The sequence below is a fragment of the Convolutriloba macropyga genome, chromosome 12, assembly GCF_964194025.1.
Source record: "Convolutriloba macropyga chromosome 12, txConMacr16.3, whole genome shotgun sequence".
Classification (NCBI taxonomy): Eukaryota; Metazoa; Xenacoelomorpha; order Acoela; family Convolutidae; genus Convolutriloba; species Convolutriloba macropyga.
This window is the reverse complement of record NC_134479.1, coordinates 32609553-32627970: the sequence shown is the minus strand read 5'-3', so window position 1 is coordinate 32627970 and position 18418 is coordinate 32609553. Positions and strand designations below refer to the sequence as shown.

Genomic DNA, 18418 nt, shown 5'->3' with positions numbered 1-18418 from the left:
AGAAGTTTTAGGAAGTGATTTAGTCGTTCCGTCCGCCAGCCAAGACTTAGATAGAACCTTCGAGAACCAATATCATACAGGGATCACCAAAAATTAAAACACGCTCTTTGTCATCTTTTCCCTGCCATACCGCACAAATTTTTGAATCATATCGGGGATATCAAGAGGTCAGTCCGACGTTTCACGAATTGGCGCGATGTGCATATTCTTTCTTAAATGCTGCGATGTTTGTATTGAAATGGATTATGACGTCTACGCATACTGTTTCGAAAGAAGGTCGGTTACGAAGCTGCGGCTGCTGCGGGAGTAAGGTTTTCACCCAGGGTTTCGATCTTTTTTATAATTTTTTTTTATTTGTGTGGTGGGCTCTCCAATAGACTCATTATGATTGTACTCACAGTTTACGCCAATAGGTTGGCCATCTTGTGTAAATGCGAAAATGCAGCACTTGTGGCTTTGTTTTTTCCCCTCAGACAGATCGACAAATAATCCCATAGAAATTTACTAGGTAACGGCACGTGCTCTGTAACTGTAGGGGGGTTCGCCTTAACTAATGAATGGAGGGGGGCAGGTTGAGGAACACACCAAAATGGCTTCTGATCAGACCGTCCCAGACAAAAGCGACCTCTGATCAGACCGATCCAGACTGAAGTGTCCTCTGATTAGGCTATCGTGCGCTCGAAGCTCCATGTGCGCTAAAAGTTCGTTCGAAAACCACTTGTGATCAGAAGATTGTGCACTCGAAAATCATCCCCTGATGAGATTAGTGTGCGCTCGAATCCGCCTCTGATCAGACTGAAGTGCGTTCGAAATAGCCGCCGATCAGAATGAACTTCGGTGGTAAATGCCTATGATCAGACTAAAGTGCGCTCGAAATCTCCGCTGATCAGACAAAAGTGCGCTCGATGTTGCTTTTGTTTAGACTGAAGTGCGTTCAAAATAGTCTGATCAGAGAATGATTTTGAACATGAACAAATCTCTCAATATCGTTGTAATATATTCGTTTCATTTCATGAAAATTGATCTGATCAACCTTAAATTCAAGTAACGAAAAGACGATTCTAAAAGTATTGCCAATGAAAAAAAACCAAAAAGAGTACAAGATCAAATTATTGAGTATGCCATTAATCTATGTTTTTAACTGATTAAATTAACTCAGACAGCTTTGCATGAAAACGCATTGATCTACTTTGATTCCAAATCTTTTCTTGATGGGACCAGCAGTTGCTACCAGTCGGACCACTTGGTTCTGATCAACCCCATCAGATTTTCAGATGGAGTTCTGATCAGACTGCTGCTTTATTGTTGACTCAAATGTCAACAACTGTCAGTAAAAAAACAAAAAATCAAAGAAAAAATTTGCTCGACTTGGCCTCTGGTCAGACTAGTGTGCGCTCGAATCGACCTCTGATCAGACTAGTGTGCGCTTGAAATTGCTTCTGATCAGACCATCCCAGACCAAAGTGACCTCTGATCAGGCAAGTTTCAGACCATTGTCCAGAAAAAAGTGCGCTCGAAGCCTTTTCCAGACCATGTAATTCGAGCGCAACGAGAATATGTGAGCGCTCGAAGATGGTCTGATCAGAGCTCAATTCTGGCCAGCTCGACCTGGGGGAGGGGGGGGGGGGTACATACGAAAAGATCTGAATTTCTTTTGTGTACATGATGGCGATAAAAAGAATATTACACAATGATTCATCTGAACAAGTATTGGAGCTACATTAAAAAAAAGTAGTGCTTCAAATGTTCAATTTTTGTTCTACGTTGCCTATGAGCCATTATGCTGCTTCTTTCTCCTGTTTTTCTTGCTTCCTTTTCTCCCAGATTTCTTAGATGTTTGAGATGTCTCTGCTGAAGTTCGTTGCTCTATTCTCCCACATATCCAGGGGTGTTCTTTGCACATGATATTATGCTTGAACCAATGAAACGTCAAAATTTTTCCTGGATCCGCCCAATCAAAAAGTGTTGTGTTCACTCCAGGAATGCCATAACCAGGGAATTCTTTTCCCAAGATGATATAGGGAGCTCCGTACTTGACTGGGATTAAGTTGCGGGTTAAGTTTCCTGGTCCAAATCCGACCTCGACTATCAAGTTTTTGCAAACTAAGGGAAGATGAACCGCCTAAAAATTGACGTGTAATATTTTTGGCAACCAGTTCGAGCCGGTAAAACCAACCAGGTTGTTGTGTTCAAGACTAAGTGGCCTCTGATCAGAGCATCTTCGAGCGCACACCTGCGCTCGGAATAAAATGTCTGCAAAAGTCTTCGAACGCACGAGAGTCGAAGAAAAGTTGAAAAAATGAAAGAAAACCACCTAATGTAATTTGTGCATACATTAAACTTGACGTAAATCTTGACAAAAATCTACTTATTCAACATAAATTTTCCGATAGATAGTTTTAATAAAGAACGAGATGTTAGATAATGAGGTCCATGTTCTTGAGATTAGGACTCATTACAATGCAAAAAGCACATTTGCTCCAGAATATATACTCGGCAAATTGTTGTTTAAAGCATGTATTTTACTTTACGCACATGTATTAAGACCAGGAAAATAAGCGAGCGCCAAAAAGTCTGACACGATCAATTTTTGATATAGAGGTCGCTGGTTTTTGCATTTTACAGTATGCGAAAACTAGCGACAAGTGTAATTGACTCTTGTGTAATCCTTTGATCTTGGGGGATTAGTTGCCTTTCGCGCACTGCTATTGTCACTAGAATTATCTGTCGGAATTAGCGATGAGGGAACGACAGTTTGGTCGTGATTTTCGCATTGTCGCTAATTTCGGCAGCAAATTTGCTAAAATACGAAAAACCAACGAAATGTTGGTTGGTTTAAGGGATAGCACACAATTCTTGTAAGTAACAGATGTTGGTCTGAATGAAGTGCAGGTAAGTTTTACAGCAGTTGAGCCTTCTTAGACCGCTATTAAAGAAGCGCTGTAAAAAATCTAAAGTTTAAATTCTTTTTTTTTCATGTTGGCCTTTTTCTATTATTTTTTTTTCAGATCGGAAAGTAAGTCAAAATTCGGTCAATCAAATTATTTGCTTTACGTAAATTTTTTTTTACTCTAGAGCATGTTTTTCTATAGAACACCAATATTTTTCAACTGTCCGAACATTATTCATAGGGATGCAAACTAAAAACAAAATAGAGCCTAAACTGGAATCTGATTACTTTATTGTAGACTGCTGTAATCCGTTATTAATGCAAGTAATTAAAATCATATCTAATTTTTTTGGGTTTCAATGTGACAGGGGATGAGTGCGCGGGATAGGGGATATGTAAAAGATAAAAATTCGATTACTGTTATGAAGTTGAGAGGTTTATTGTCTTCATCCCAATACTCCATCAATTTTTCCATATAGTCCTCAGGGTTCATTTTTCTTCTCAAGTGACCATAGAGCAAATATTTCATCGATTGCGCTTCGCAACAGAGTTCTGAAAACATTGTAATTAACTATCTTGAATAAACTAAACGAGAAAAAAAATTCAAGGGTATAATTACTTGCTTTATAGTGACATGACACATTTTGAATGAGTGAATGAATGAAAGAACGAATGAACGAATTGAATTAGCCAGCAACATTAAAATCAGTGCAAAATTATCTTGATATAAGGAACGGTCTAGAGGTATTAGCAAAAAGAGAAATGTACCTCACATAGTGGTATACCCATGAAAACCTAAAAAGAAAGTGAGATTAAACAAACAGATTTAGAGCTTTAGGTCAACAAAAAGGGGGTTTTCATTTTCAAAATTATCGGGCTTGTATCCAAGATAACACTTTCTATACTTAATAGGCCTTTTATAATAGTCTGCCCGGGATCAATTCCAATTCTGGAAACTGGTATTGTAAACTCAAGGAATTTAAATTTTTGATCATGGTTAACAAAGTTTTGAGATACATTGAAAAATATTGAATATTGACCCTGCAAGAGATAAGAAGTTCTAACGTGGGTCTTCATGGTCTATCATGTTGATAATCTGCCATCTCTCTTTAATGAGTACCGCAAACCACGCCTTAGTTGCACTTGGGTTCATTCCGTTCTGAAATTCTGTGTCGAGTGTTTCATTGTATTCAACCGAAGGTGTTCTGTACGAATCAAGACAATAGTACTGACTGAAAAAGAAAATTTTTTTCCATCAAATTTTGGCGAATATATGGAAACATAAATGAAACTCTTTGTCGAAAATTTTAATCGAAAAAGTTGAACGAAAATGTTGCTGCGTTTCAGCAGCTTTTCCGTGTTAAAAAGGATTCAAATTTCAGCCTGAAAATGTCCGATTTGTTTCTATCAAGATTTATTTACCATCAGAGCAAATGCGTTATGAATCTTGTACGTACAGAGCTGACACAAACTGATGTGAGGATGTAAATTTGTTAGCAACTTACACAGTGCTTTTTACCCTGTCCAGAGTAATTTCAGTGAAAAATCAGAGAAAAATTCATTGTGAAATAAAGTCTGAGTTTTCTAGGAAATGATATGGTCATTGATTGAAACCTCGAAAAAAACTCTATTTAAAGTCCTGCATCTATTCTGCTACAGTATACTTGAAGCGCACGATGGTCTGGACAAGAACGCACGAAAGTCTCTCGGGTTGAAGTTTCTTTGATTTCATACAAGGATCATATATGATTTCATACTGTCCATACTTGATTTCTTAGTACGATCCTTGTAAGAAATCGAAGAAATCATATATGACCCTAGTACGGATACCAAGAATCATACATCTATTTTTCGAAAATCTTTTACCAGTTATGTTTTTTTTTGTTTTTGTTCGGTAGGGCAGCACCTATATGATACCCCGGCATGATATTGTGATCCGCCAAAAAACCCTAACATACAATTTCATTTGCAAAGTTCGGCACAAAATAAAAGAGTAAGTCAAAATTTTTGACATACTCTGAAGCCAGTTATACTTATAAATGCTCATTTATAAAAAATAGTCATTAAAAAAATTTGCATATAACGTCAAATTCGTTTTCTGAATATGTTTAAACCACAAAGTTACTCTTTTAGAGCACACAAAGAATCAAATGTGGAATGCAAATGCGATATAATAATTAAATAAGTCCTCTGACTACATTACATTATACGGGAATTTGTGTCACCAGTCAATAATTTGTTTGTCATATATGACCTTGTATGATTTCCAAGAAATTTTTTTCCACTTCAATGGAAAATCAAAATTATACAGTTTTTAGACTTTGAAATTTTTTGTATGACCATATGGTCCTTGTATGAATACCAAGAATTCATACAAATCATATGTGACCTAGTATGATTACTAAATATCATATATGACCTAGTACGAAATCAAAGAAAGTTTTTTGATCGCTGACCCAGGGACATCTACGCTTTTGGTCTGGGATGGTATGGACATATTCGACTTCGAACGCAAGAAGAACGCACTAAAAATTTTGAACGAACGAAAGTCTGGCACTTTCCGTCAGGGACGGTCTGGGCATATCGATTTTCGGTCTGTCACCTCAAACTGGGTACTGAAGTACGCCGGGCGATGATTGTGGATGCTACAAAACCATGCAATTAAGCTGCTCAGACTTCATTATCTGACAGACGTTTTGTCTATCTGTAAATTGCAAAAGCAGTCTGTGAGTATTCAAGATCACTGTAAACAAACTGTGCGTGCAGTTGAAAAACTCTTCAGATGCAATGTTTCTGAGCTAAATATGACGAATATTATTCAAATGTTCTGATTCATCACTGAAATGTTCCGAGGCTCACATCCGGGAAACTATAAATGAGCGAAATAAAGCTATATTTGTCAAAAAAGTTCCATGAAAGGCACTGGTATTACTGATTCGGGATAAGAACACCAATTACAGATTAGCAGTGGTCAAAGAAATGGCTCTTGAAAATATTTGTTTCGACCCCGCTTAGAGGGGGAGGAGCTACCTACTCGAACGGCTTTTTGTTCAGAATTTTGGCCGATTGATATATTCAACAAAAAGGGATCCGAGTGGTATCATTATAAAGCCCGTTCAGCAAAGAAAACATAAATAAAAAAATTATCTTGAATACAATTATCGAAGTTAAAAGTTTTGTGAAGGTTGGACTAATGGTTGTTGTTTTGTATATATTTTCAGTAAATTTACGCATTTTTACCAGTTTAGCAGAAAAACAGGTTGAAATTTCTAGCGATAGTGTTGTTCGTTTTACTTCTAAAGATAGAAGTGTGTTGTTAACTGTTGGATTCATTTGTTCGCTAACAGCTTTGGTTACGTTTTCAAAATAACGTAATCTTTATTAACTTCAAAGAGGACTAGTTTCATTTTTGTTATCGCGGAGTGCAACCTTGGAAAAAGATTTTACATTTCTTGGTATTTCAACCCAAAAGTTTCCCGAAATGCTTCATTATACTTTTTTGTTCTAAAATTTTTTGTCAAAATATCCCTGCCCATAAAATTTTCAATAAATACGTGTTCCTAATGGACGAACAGAAATAGCAAGGCTTATTTTGGTCTAATCAGTGTTTTTTACAGTCCAATTATTCGGATTGTAATCAGTAGCTGTCATTTATAAAGAATTTTCCGCATTTTTTGTTTTTTAAGTCAATCACAGAAGTGCACATTTTGCTCACAGACCAGTATTGACAGGTCCATAGGCCTTCCTGTGGAGTTTCATGGGTATCTATTTTGCTTTTATTCGAAAGTGTTTATGATCGCTTTGCCTTTTAAAAATAATTGTTTTCGAAATAAACAGTGAACTATTGAGCGTTGCCACATATTTCTCTCTTTTTTGGTCAACTTTTGGCTTGAAATCAGAAAAGCAGGTAGCCTCGTCTTCTAATGGATTGAAAATCAATGTTTATTGCTGTTTTACGTTCGAAGTGACTGCTTCTCGGCTTTGTTACTAAAATTTATCAAACAAAGCTTTCATCTTATGGACTTTTCCCCATTTTTTAGGTTCTTTTTCTTGTCTTTTTAACTTCTTCGCAGGTAGACTATCACAATATTTAAGTTTAAAAGAAAGCATGACTGATCATACCATATTATTTCTTTGAACAGATTATGGTTTTACGATTTCGAAACTGTTTTTTTAGCAGAAATTAATAGAATTTGTTTTATTTTTGCATTTAACTTTCATTCTTTTTGTAGTGGTAAGAAAAATTTTCAACAATTATAGGTCTTAGCGATGTCGTATTAACAAAGGGACCTAAATACTGATTTCAGTTGATAGCTTAAAATTTTCATGACAATGTTATCAAATAATTTACACGATCTTCTTTCAGTTTTTCGCTCTGCTGTTTTATTGCTCACTTGTTACCAAGCTCACAAATTAATGTCGCAATTCAACTTATTGTCATTGAAAATGGCACAATTCAAAATATCTGATGTTTTTTAATGCGTGGATTATTGTTTAAACGGCTTCAACATCCTAATTTTAAATCTTGGACTTTCGGCACTTAGCGTACTTTTATAGACGTATGACAGATTCTAAACAATGAGAAATCTCAAGTTTTTCTAAGGAAAATAACATGAATATTTTTAAAGATTTATGTTGTTAGCTAATGGTTTTATGTCTTTGTAATTAATTGTATTCGAATTTTTCTCATACAAATGTCTTATTAACTTTGCATTTTCGCGTTTTTGTTTTCTAATTGTTACGTAACCTCATTATTCAGAGCCCACAGTTCTCATTATGGGTTTTCAAAAAACTCGCAATTGATTATTTCCAATGTCTGACTCAATAAATTGTGGTTTTATCGGCTTCGACACCGTTTCTTGCATTAGTGAGTTGAATTTGTTTTTTTTGTCTGAGTTGGTTGTTTGTTTTTGTAGGCATACGAGATAATCACTATAAGGGTATGTCTTTATACGGGGTTATTTGTAAACATAAATCTAATTACAGACTTCAATTGACATCAATTGGTTATCATTTTTTGAAATCATTTGTTTTCAAAACTATCAACATATTTTTAGATTTGCGTTTTTGTTATTTTTTATCTATTTGTTACCGAGTCTCATTAGAGCTCATTAGAGACTGTTTCCATGTTTTTCTAGGAATGAATAATTAATTGGTTAAGTTTTTTTTCAAAAGAATGGAAATTGAATTTTGGATGACGTAAATAACGTTTTTTGTTGTTAATTGATTTTGTTGTTTGTCTTGTCTTGTAGTCATGATAATGGCAGGTCTCATCGGCGCTTTAGTGTGGCCGTATTTACTTTTTAAATTGACTTGAGTTGGAAGCAATTTTTTAAAACTCATATACCAATTTTTTTGTTGCAAGATTTCTTTCTCTTCCTAATTTGGGTGACAATGATGCCAATATTGTGGAATCTTAACATTTTGTGCGGACGCTCATTACCGTGCCTCATTGTTTGATACTCGCCCAATGTTCACAAAATTCGTGGCAACGTTGCAATTTAAAGTTTTTCCAGTTTTTTGATGTTCACAAAAGTCAAAAGGAGAAGAGAGCGAGATACCATTTGATCTATTGAATGCTGGTTTTCAATTCAATAGATCAAATGACCGAGATCACTTTAATTATTATCGCTAGCTCTCTAAATTGACTAGCGTAATTCTAAAGAACTCTTCAAGAGCAACAGTATCTTAGTTTTTGGAGTGGTGGCGAGACCCAAACGCTATTAACAGATTCATTAAGTTTTATCTAATGTCTCAGGCGAAGATACAGAGCCCAGTGAGACACAGAATTTAATGTTACGTAATTGTTTCAAATATGCTGTCGAATTATATTAAATTAAAATTTATTGAAACAGGATATGTCGTTTCTTACAGATGTTGCTTGAGCTTTAGAGGATCTGCGAGCAACAGCAATAAGTGAAAGCAAAATCTCAATCCGAATCCGAGCCAGAGGAGTCCAGGGCATGTGTAGATAGATTCCAAATCAGTACTGCTGAACATTTTAAAACCAATCCAATTCATTACTAACATGCTCAGGTAGGTACTATGGTTATCAAGTTTATAAAACCCGAACTATACCTGTACTGTCGGCAGTATCTCCCCACACCTTCAACGCCGTTCGAGACCCAAAAAACAAGGGATTCAACATCTGGCTCTTTGGTTGTCAGCATTCCAGGTGGACTAGGTTGACCCCCAGATGATAAACGGGAGGAATTGTTGGAAACAGTGATGCGGAATACTAAAACAGATTCAGAATAAGACTGAGATACTAAAAGATTAACCACGCCCCCGTCCCCCTCACAAAAAAGTGCGCAAAGACCGAATATACCGCAACAAGCAGTAATTGCTTAATCACTAATTTTGGATTTCATTAAAATCTATAGACCATTCAGTTCAGGCAACCACTACTGCTTATAATGATTAATAGGAAATTCTCCTCTCCAGAATTGATTTTTTAGGTTCTGACTAAAAGAAAAAAAGCGTATTTATTCGTAGCTATTTCAAATGTACCTGAACAAATAATAGCGTACAAAAAATTAAGCTGCTTTTTTTAATTGACGTAGTTTTGGTCGCATGTATTGAAAACCTTTTAAGTCTAAATAATGCAGAGTGTGGGACAGTTTTGAATAATTTCCTCGTGTTTGATGCAGCTCTAATTTTAAATGATTCTGGAGTCTGTCAACTTTCCCACCTGGAACCAAGCATTCCCTGAGTATGAGTTGACCGCTTGCTCAGTTTTAGGGGCCATTTTATCAAGTCGAGTGATGAAAAAGTGGAACTGACCGACAGCTGTTGATAAGCAGGATACTCATAAAAAAGAAATTTTGTCAGGAAAGAGCGAGTAACTCTTCTTTCATGAAAAATGCGGAAAAACAGCTCAAGGTCTTTGTAAAATGTTTTTGTTAACATCTTATGTCTAGTTACAACTGTTCCTGAGGAAAAGCACCTAAGCGGTATTTTTTTACTAAGCCCCTAAGCAGTCAACAAAAAATTTGAAAATAGGTTTTCCCGAATCGCTTAAGGAAAACTATAATCATCCCACTGAATAAGAAAGGAGATCCTAAAGTTGCTGAAAATTACAGACCAATCATTTTCCTGCCAAAAATAGGAAAATTGATTGAGAAATTGGTTCAAAAAGGAATGTTAAATTTTTGGGGAAAATTCAAAATCTTCTTTCATGAAAAATGCTGAAAACCAGCTCAAGTCAATTTGGATTTAGGCCATAGTCAACAAAAGTCAGTTTGGATTTAGGACATAAAAGAGCACTATTGAAGCCTTGGTAAATTTTACTGAGAACGTCAAGCAAGACTGGAAGGATGGTGTTGCAGAAAAATAACTGTGTTCATCAATCTCAAAAAAGCCCTGATACAGTTAAACATACTATCCTTTTAGATGAACTAAACAACATTAGATTGAGAGGAATGACATGCAAAACTTTTTGCAATCCTATCTAAGTATTAGGCAACAATTTGTAAATTCAAGAAATGTATACTCTGATTTTGCAGAACTCGAGTATGGGGTACCACAAGGATCAGTACCTGGAACACTTCTTTTTGTTGTGTATATAAACAACCTAGACAATTATTGTAGTCAGAACTGTTTGACATTATACGCTGACGATACTGCTTTTAACCAAAAGAGGAATCAACAACTGAAGCTTTCAGCCAATCTTTGAACCTGGTTAGTGATTGCATCTGAAGAATCAAACTGATATTGAACTACGAAAAAACATGCCCTATGAACATAAAGTTAAGAGGGAAAAGTTCACAGCAAAAAACTATTGAGAGGAGAAAAGAATCTATCACAGATCTCATCACAGAAAAACTTAGGAAGAGAATTGGAAGGCAATCTAACATTCGAGGATCATATTAAAAAAATTTGCCCAAAAGTGAACAATTCTCAGGACTATTTTCGCGGATGAGATCAATTTTAAGTGTAGAAAAACTGTTATTTACATATAAGGTATATGTTCAGCTTGTTGTGAGCTCTGGCATACTAGTCTATGGAACGAGCAACAAAACCATAATTTTACCACTTGAGAAAAAACTAAAACAAATCACCAGATTTGTTTTTAATAAGCCCAATTCAAAGTCCACTTGCCTGGAACGAGAATTAAATCACATTTCTCCATAAAAGTCATGCACATTATTGAACTGCTCAAAAAAATAATTGAAATTTCAAGACCAGAAGCCCCAATTGATTCTCTCAAAAATGTAATCATGGGGGAAGAAACAAAGAAGTAAATACACTGTGAGCAAATAGAGTGCAATCAAAGCAACTAAAAACTGCAAATAAATACAGCAAACTGCAAATAACTCAAAGACTAGGAGTGAGATTAGGAAAACTGCTTAACATCATTTTAAAATTCTCTCCTAATTTTTTTTTGATGTGCAACAGATGAGTGCAAGAGAACTGAAGCGATTCTTATAGAGTTTCAGGGACAATTTTTTTGGCAACATGGAAGTTTTCGCTTTGTAACGAAACCAGATAGATCTCATAAAATTCAGAATTACGTTTTGAGGTTTCCCCCTATTATTTGCTTGCTATGATATTCCATTCCTTTCCACCATTGGTCATAGTAATTGTACTGCTCAGCACTGGACTAGACTTCTTGGACCTATTGACGACATGTCGAGTAGATTTCAAACTATGTTACATGGTTTATACCATGCGTTGCAAACCAATGTCCATCCTGCGGAAGAGAAAATTTCGAAAATCTCACATGTTTGTGAATTTGCGTCACTTTTGGTTGTTGCTTTCAGTAACGTGTCATTAAAAAGAGCATCTCCCGATAAGGGGCATAAGGCGAATCCGGAATGGGCTTCCGAGAATCTAAGTTTGATGCTCAGTTTCGGATGTATAATGAATCGCTGCAGAAAGGGTTGTTTGGGTTGTTTTTACTAAAGAGAACCCGATCACAACGGGGTGATATAACATATTGTAGACGTTTTTCCGACCAATTCTTGACGTTTTTCGGACCAATTTCAACGTTTTTAAGACCTCTTTTTGATGATTTTGCGACATGTTTTAGACGTTTTTTCGACCAATTTTTGACATTTTTCGGACCAATTTCAACGTTTTTAAGACCTCTTTTTGATGATTTTGCGACATGTTTTAGACGTTTTTTCGACCAATTTTTGACATTTTTCGGACCAATTTCAACGTTTTTAAGACCTATTTTTGACGATTTTGAGACATATTTTAGAAGTTTCTCCGACCATTTTTTGACGTTTTTGGAACCAATTTCAACGTTTTTAAGACCTGTTCTCGACAATTTTTTCGGACCGGTTTGATGGATTTTTTTATGATCCAGTGAAATCCCATCGATGGATTCTCTATGATCCAGTGAAATTCAGAGTTTTCCCATCGATGAAACTTCTATGATCAAAGAAAAAGTGGTAAGGAACCATCGTTGACCCATCCATAGACTTTTCATGAAAATTCTATGATCCATCGATGGGATTCTCTGGGAGCCCAACCCGGGTACCTAGATTCCAATTTAGATCTGAAGCAAATTACCTGCAACTAAGACTATCGAAGACACGAACAAACTCGTCCTCATTTTTGTACCAAACAGGTCTTTTAGAACAATTTTAAAAGATCAAGGTTGAAAAGCAGTTCACTTTACAAACTGAACAGAAAGTACTTTGCTAACCAATGTGTAACAAATATGAACAAACGTTTGAGCAAAATAAACAATGCCTCTGGTGTCAGTGTTTAGTTTAATTTTACAATTCGAAATTGTCAATACAACTATCATCTGTTTCCCTTTCATCCTGTTTGACGGGGTTATACCTCTTAAAAAATATAATCAATAATATTCTGTAATCAACAATATTCCCAAATATTGCTGTTATTGCAATGGTTTTAAAAATTATTTGAGATGAGCACTAAAAAACTCAAAATAAAGCTATAACTGTAACCAATGTGGAGGCCGGTTGGAACCAAGTATTTGCCGCACGTTACAAACGGAAAGACCTTTTGTCCAAAATTTCGTGCGTCGACCAGAATTTCGTGCGCTCATTTCCAGACTTCTGTGCTATCACCAAACTTTTGTGAGTTGATGTTCAGACTTTTGTGCGTTTACCAGACTTCCGCGCGTTCTTGTTCAGACATTTGTGCACTTATCGATGTTTACAGGCTATTTTTTTTTGAATCCTCGGTCTGAACATAGTTTCTTCGGTCTGCGACCTCAACCTGGGTAGTGAAAAGACATGATGAAACGGGACAAAATTGATCAAAAAGATACAAGAAGCTTTAACTAAAACTAAAGAAGAACACACATTTAACTTTAGAATGATAAATCCAACAGAAAAATTTAACTTTAGTGAACCTATACTTCATACAGTAAAATTGGGTTCAATTAGATTATCCGTTTATAACTCAGTGTTTAATGTAAATAGAAGAAATAATCAATTTTTATATCCTAGTACTGTTATAGAAGGCGAAGCAATAGCAGAACCTCTAAGTTCTAACAATAGCAATAACACTGACTCAAACATTACATCTGTCCTGAATTATAATTATAAAGGAATCCCATTGCTATATTCAACTATTACACCAGGAGCTTATGAATTAACTAAAATAGCAGAATTAATAAAAGAAGAAACCGATGGTAATGTTATAATAGAACCAGATAAGAATACAATGAAATGTAAAATGGAAGTCAAACAAGGAGCACTTAGCTTTGATGTAGATGACTCAATAGCCTCATTACTAGGATTTAGGAAAGTAGTATATAAACCAGGTAAGTATACATCTCCAAAGATTATTAATATTATGGGTTTTAATACTAATAACATTTACTGTAATCTTATATCTGGTGTTAAAGATAATGGCAAAAGCACAGACATACTATATACTTTTATTCTATCTGAACCACCAGGTAACCTGGTAAATAGTATACCAACTAATATCTTATATCAAAATGCAACAAAGGATAGAATAGAATATATTGAGTTTCATATTGAAGATGAGCACGGAAGACCTATAGACTTCAATGGGGATGTATTGATTTTTACTTTGCATCTAGTGTAACTAGCTGGTCGAAGACCCATCTGATTTAGACTTATACTTAGTCATCTGCGAAGCAGGTTCGCTGGTAGTCATTGTCATAGTCATTGCCATAGACTTAGACTTGGTCATAGATAAAGACTTAGTCATGGTCATAGCCATCTGCGTAGCAGTTTCACTGATAGCCATAGACTTAGAATTAGACTTATACTTATACTTAATTATATATATTATTAAACAATAAAACTCTCCAATCCCAATTAGTTCTTAGTTTACCACAATCATATCTATCTTTAGATTTATCAATGACAATGTAATTATAAGGCCTGGACCACACCTTTTCACATATATTACTAAAATCATTATAACTAGGTTGAGATCCAGTAAAGTGATAATAAAACATAGCAGTGATGGCTTTGCCTGTTTGTTTTAAGAAAATAAAAAAATTACAGTTCTCTCTAACAATCTGTCTATCTGCTGAGAATATATTTTGTTTAAGATATATCAAATCACAATTTTCATGTCTAGCTCTACAAAAGTATTCATTAACAATTGGTTCCTTAGCTATAATATCAGGAAATATCATGAGTTTCTTAATATATTTTGGTAGTTTATCGGGGTGGAGTAACTCTTTTAAATCCTTAATAAACACGATATCTTTATACTCTAAAAAATCATACTGATTACCAGTAGGACCAATGATATATAATCTATCAAATTGTGTGCCAAGTATATATTGATTTTTTAACAAGACTGTCTTACCACACTCAATAGGACCTGCTATTATACATCTGAAGTTTTCTGGGAAGGGGCATAAACCGTTATATTACTATCAGTTATCCATGATTGTACACTTCCATTAACAATGAAAAACAAATTTTCTTTTCTATTTACTGGCCTTGATACCTTTAGGGGAGGGGTCCCTCCTCATCCACATCCACATCCACATTGTGAACAAGGCTTATCTCTTTGCTTGGTGTGGGAATCATGAGCCATACTATGTCATTTTCTTCCGATAAGGAGGATTCTTGTTTGTCATCTGCAAAGCCCGTTCCTGATTGTCATTGTCATTACCATTGTCATTGTCATTACCATCTTTAGCAGCAGGTTCCCTGATTTTCATTAACATTAACATCACCATTACCTTCAACTTCAACTTCAATTTTTCCTTTAACTATACAACTAAAGCAAAAACACTTATCATACATCTTTGGACATTTAACTTCATTAACTAGAATATCCATAGCACCCTCTATTGTAAATCTTCTATCCTTAAGATAAATCATATATAAACAATATGCACCACAAAAAGATTCATCATATTCCTGTATTGTTTCATTAGAGCCTAGATCAACATAATCTTTTAAGAATAATGATGGAATCTCAACACCAAAACTCTCAAAATAATAAACTTTTCCACCTCCCCGTTTTGTAACTAAAACCCAGTGAGTACCATCATTTGGATGTAACTTCACAATAATGTTGAATTTGGTTCCATTGAACATTTCTGGTTTCTCATCTCTCATTATTATTTCTTTTGGGGTTAGACTTATATCTTTACCTATATCTTTCGTTCTGATATTGGTTCATTATCAATACCGAATTCATTATTAAATTCTTCAAAACTTAGGATAAGCATGTTTTATATAATAAATATTAATGTTTAATTATAAGTCTAAGTTTAATTATAAATCTATGTCTAATTATAAGACTATATTCAACATATAAAAATGGAGAATGGTCCCTTAATTTTTATTCTCGTGTTAGTAGCATTTGTTTTTTTATAAGGTATTATGACTTGCCAAGTAAAAATACAAAACTAGAAGAAAATTTTGGTGGGCTTATGAATAAAAGATTAGTTAAATTTGAATTTGAAAAGTCAACATTACGCACTATTGTTTATGGTGCTACTGGTACGGGAAAGACCCGTTTTCTTAGACAATAATTAAAGTTATACTTAGATCAAAATCAAGATCAGAATCAAAATCAAGATCAGAATCAAAAACAAAATCAGAATCAAAATCAGAATCAAAATCAAGATCAAAAGTCTATGATGGGACAAGATCAAAAGCAAATGGTGAAACATGACCGGAGGTCTATGGCAGAGTATGACCGAAGGTCCGTAATCTTTGTATGTAAAGATGAAATGGATTGGATTGATCCCAAGACTGGCGTTCCTTATGCTGAAATTGAGATGGTGATATAAATATGATCACAATGAAAAATATACTCAAACTCCAAAACATTGTAAATGTTCTTGATGATATGGGTGATAAGTTTAATGAGGATATAGTTTATTATTTTATAGAAGGAATAAATAAAAATATTCAAATGATTGTAATGTGTCTTAAACTCAGATGTGTCAAAGCTCAGATAGATATTATGGCTAGAATGTATTGTGATAATACCTATATAACAAATTATAATGGAGCTCATCTATTTAAGAATTGAAGCTCTAAACGAAAAGGGTAGAATTGATTTAAAAGATCTATGTAAAAATAGTCAAAATTTTAGAGATGAAGTTATAAATTTCGTTGGAGAAAATACTGGGTTGGGTAATGAAAAAATTTTAGTTAAAAAATATAAATAAAAAACTCTTAATAAGCTTGGCGCAGAAGTTTTAGGTATGTTTGCCTTCTCTAAAGACCATGCTAGAAGTTTAATTGAAACTATAGCTAGTTATAAATAATATTATATATTTAAATATAAAACTGTAAAGATAAAGTTTGATTAGTTATAAGAATTATTAAACAAATAAATATAAATATAAAAGTGTAAATATAATAAAATAACTAAATAAATAAATAAAAATAAATAAATAATTATAAATATAAAAATAAGTATAATTCTAAATATAAATAAATAAATAATTAATTGAAAACTCAAATAAATAAAATTTTCTGATTCCTTGAAAATAATATATATATGAAATATTTAGATTGTAATTATGGATGTGGAACCCCGCACACTTTGCTTTTTCATTATAAAATAGAACATAAAGATAAAGGTAGTAAGTGTGCATCTGGAAATCAAACAATAACTGGTAATTGTGTGGAAGAAATTCCCGCTAATTTGAGGGATACTGCTTCAAAATGTTCTAGCTCTAGCTCTAGCTCTAGCTCTAGTTCTATCTTTCGCTCTAGCTCTAACTCTAATCTTAATTCTGATTCTAATCTGCGAAGCAGTTGGGGAATCAAGGGCGAAGCCCTTTTCACTGATTCTAATCCTGTTTCTAATTGCAATTCTAATTCTAATTCTAATTTTGATTCTAATTCTAATTCTAATCTGCAAAGTAGTTGGGATACCAAGGGAGAAGCCACTTTGCCATGCCACGGACGGAGGCCGTTCACTAATAGTCATATAGAAACAAAGAATGATATAACAAATAAAATTTGTAATAGATGTAGAGTTATAAAACAAATAACATGTTTTGATATAAAGAAGGCAATATGTAAAGAATGCATTTCAACTAAGGTTAAGTGTGAATATTGCCCTTCGATTATAAACTTAAGTGGGTTAAAGAGCCATATACAAAATTCTCATAAAGATATAGATCTGGCCGGGGGCATTAATCAACGAAGGGGCTCCACCGTTGGTTCCCCAAGCAGGTTCACTGATAAAGAAATAAAAGAAGAATGAGAGTATTATAAATATTATCTAATATATTGTAAATTAAAAGCCAAAGGTATAGATATAGATAAAGTAATAGAAGAGTAGATTACTAGATATTATCTGCTAAGCAGGTTCCCTGATAAGCCTTATCTCCAGCCTTATCTCAAGCCTTATCTTTAACAAAATTATAAGCTAGAAATATAAATATAATAAATTTTTGGAAAAAATTAAGAGATAAGCGCATATCCGCATACTTGCGCATTATTCTGAATAGGAAACTATGCGCAACTGAGCGCGTGCGCATGGTGTGCGTAAGCATGCGGGTTTTGACTTATTTTTGGCTAATTTTTATTTTTGATTGTGCTTATAGCAGTGAATAAAACAAGGCTACCAGTTAGCAGACGGCTTGGTCCATTTCCCGAGTTTTTACGAGGGAAAATGGACCAAGTTGGCTGGTGGCTGTTAGACTTGTTTTATCCACTACTATTCCCGAGTTTTTACGAGGGAAAACGGACCAAATTGGCCTGTGGCTGGTAGCCTTGTTTTATCCACTACTAACATGACACGTAGGGCATCTTAGATGCCGTATCCAAAACCGTAACAAAATAAAACTTCGGTCACAACTGATTTTTTTCCAGGCTCCTTGACAATAAATTACAACATCGTCAACAAAAGTACAAAAACGGGCTGCTGCTCTGCTGAATCTACCATTAATTGTTTGCTCAAGATCAGAAGGAAGATCAGAAAAGAAATATTGTTTACACTTGGATACAAACAAATAGGTTCGCATAACTGCTTTAAGTTTTGATACTATTTCCTGTCCCTGCATACGAATGAGACTGATTTTTCCTTGTCCTGCTTTCCTTGCTCCCTCTCTTTCCTTTGTCTTTTTTGCCATGTTTG

The 18418-nt window shown here is 34.6% G+C and overlaps 1 protein-coding gene across 1 annotated transcript; it reads right to left on the bottom strand.

Annotated features, from left to right (window-relative positions):
* Positions 1-1694: 1694 nt before the first annotated feature.
* On the bottom strand, positions 1695-12543 carry LOC142350858 (uncharacterized). The gene is made up of 5 exons (XM_075402840.1): positions 12410-12543; positions 8969-9128; positions 3956-4122; positions 3309-3442; positions 1695-2122 (listed from the first exon to the last, which is right to left on the bottom strand). Exons 1-5 carry the CDS (start codon positions 12450-12452, stop codon positions 1769-1771), a joined length of 858 nt encoding a protein of 285 aa, XP_075258955.1. The 5' UTR covers positions 12453-12543; the 3' UTR covers positions 1695-1768.
* Positions 12544-18418: the final 5875 nt, after the last annotated feature.

Coding starts and splice junctions, on each gene's coding strand:
- LOC142350858 (XM_075402840.1), bottom strand. CDS start 12,452: ATGAGGACGAGTTTGTTCGTGTCTTCGATAGTCTTAGTTGCAG. Junction 9,129..12,409: donor TTCGATAGTCTTAGTTGCAG/GTAATTTGCTTC, acceptor AATCTGTTTTAG/TATTCCGCATCACTGTTTCC. Junction 3,443..3,955: donor GATAGACCATGAAGACCCAC/GTTAGAACTTCT, acceptor CAATGTTTTCAG/AACTCTGTTGCGAAGCGCAA.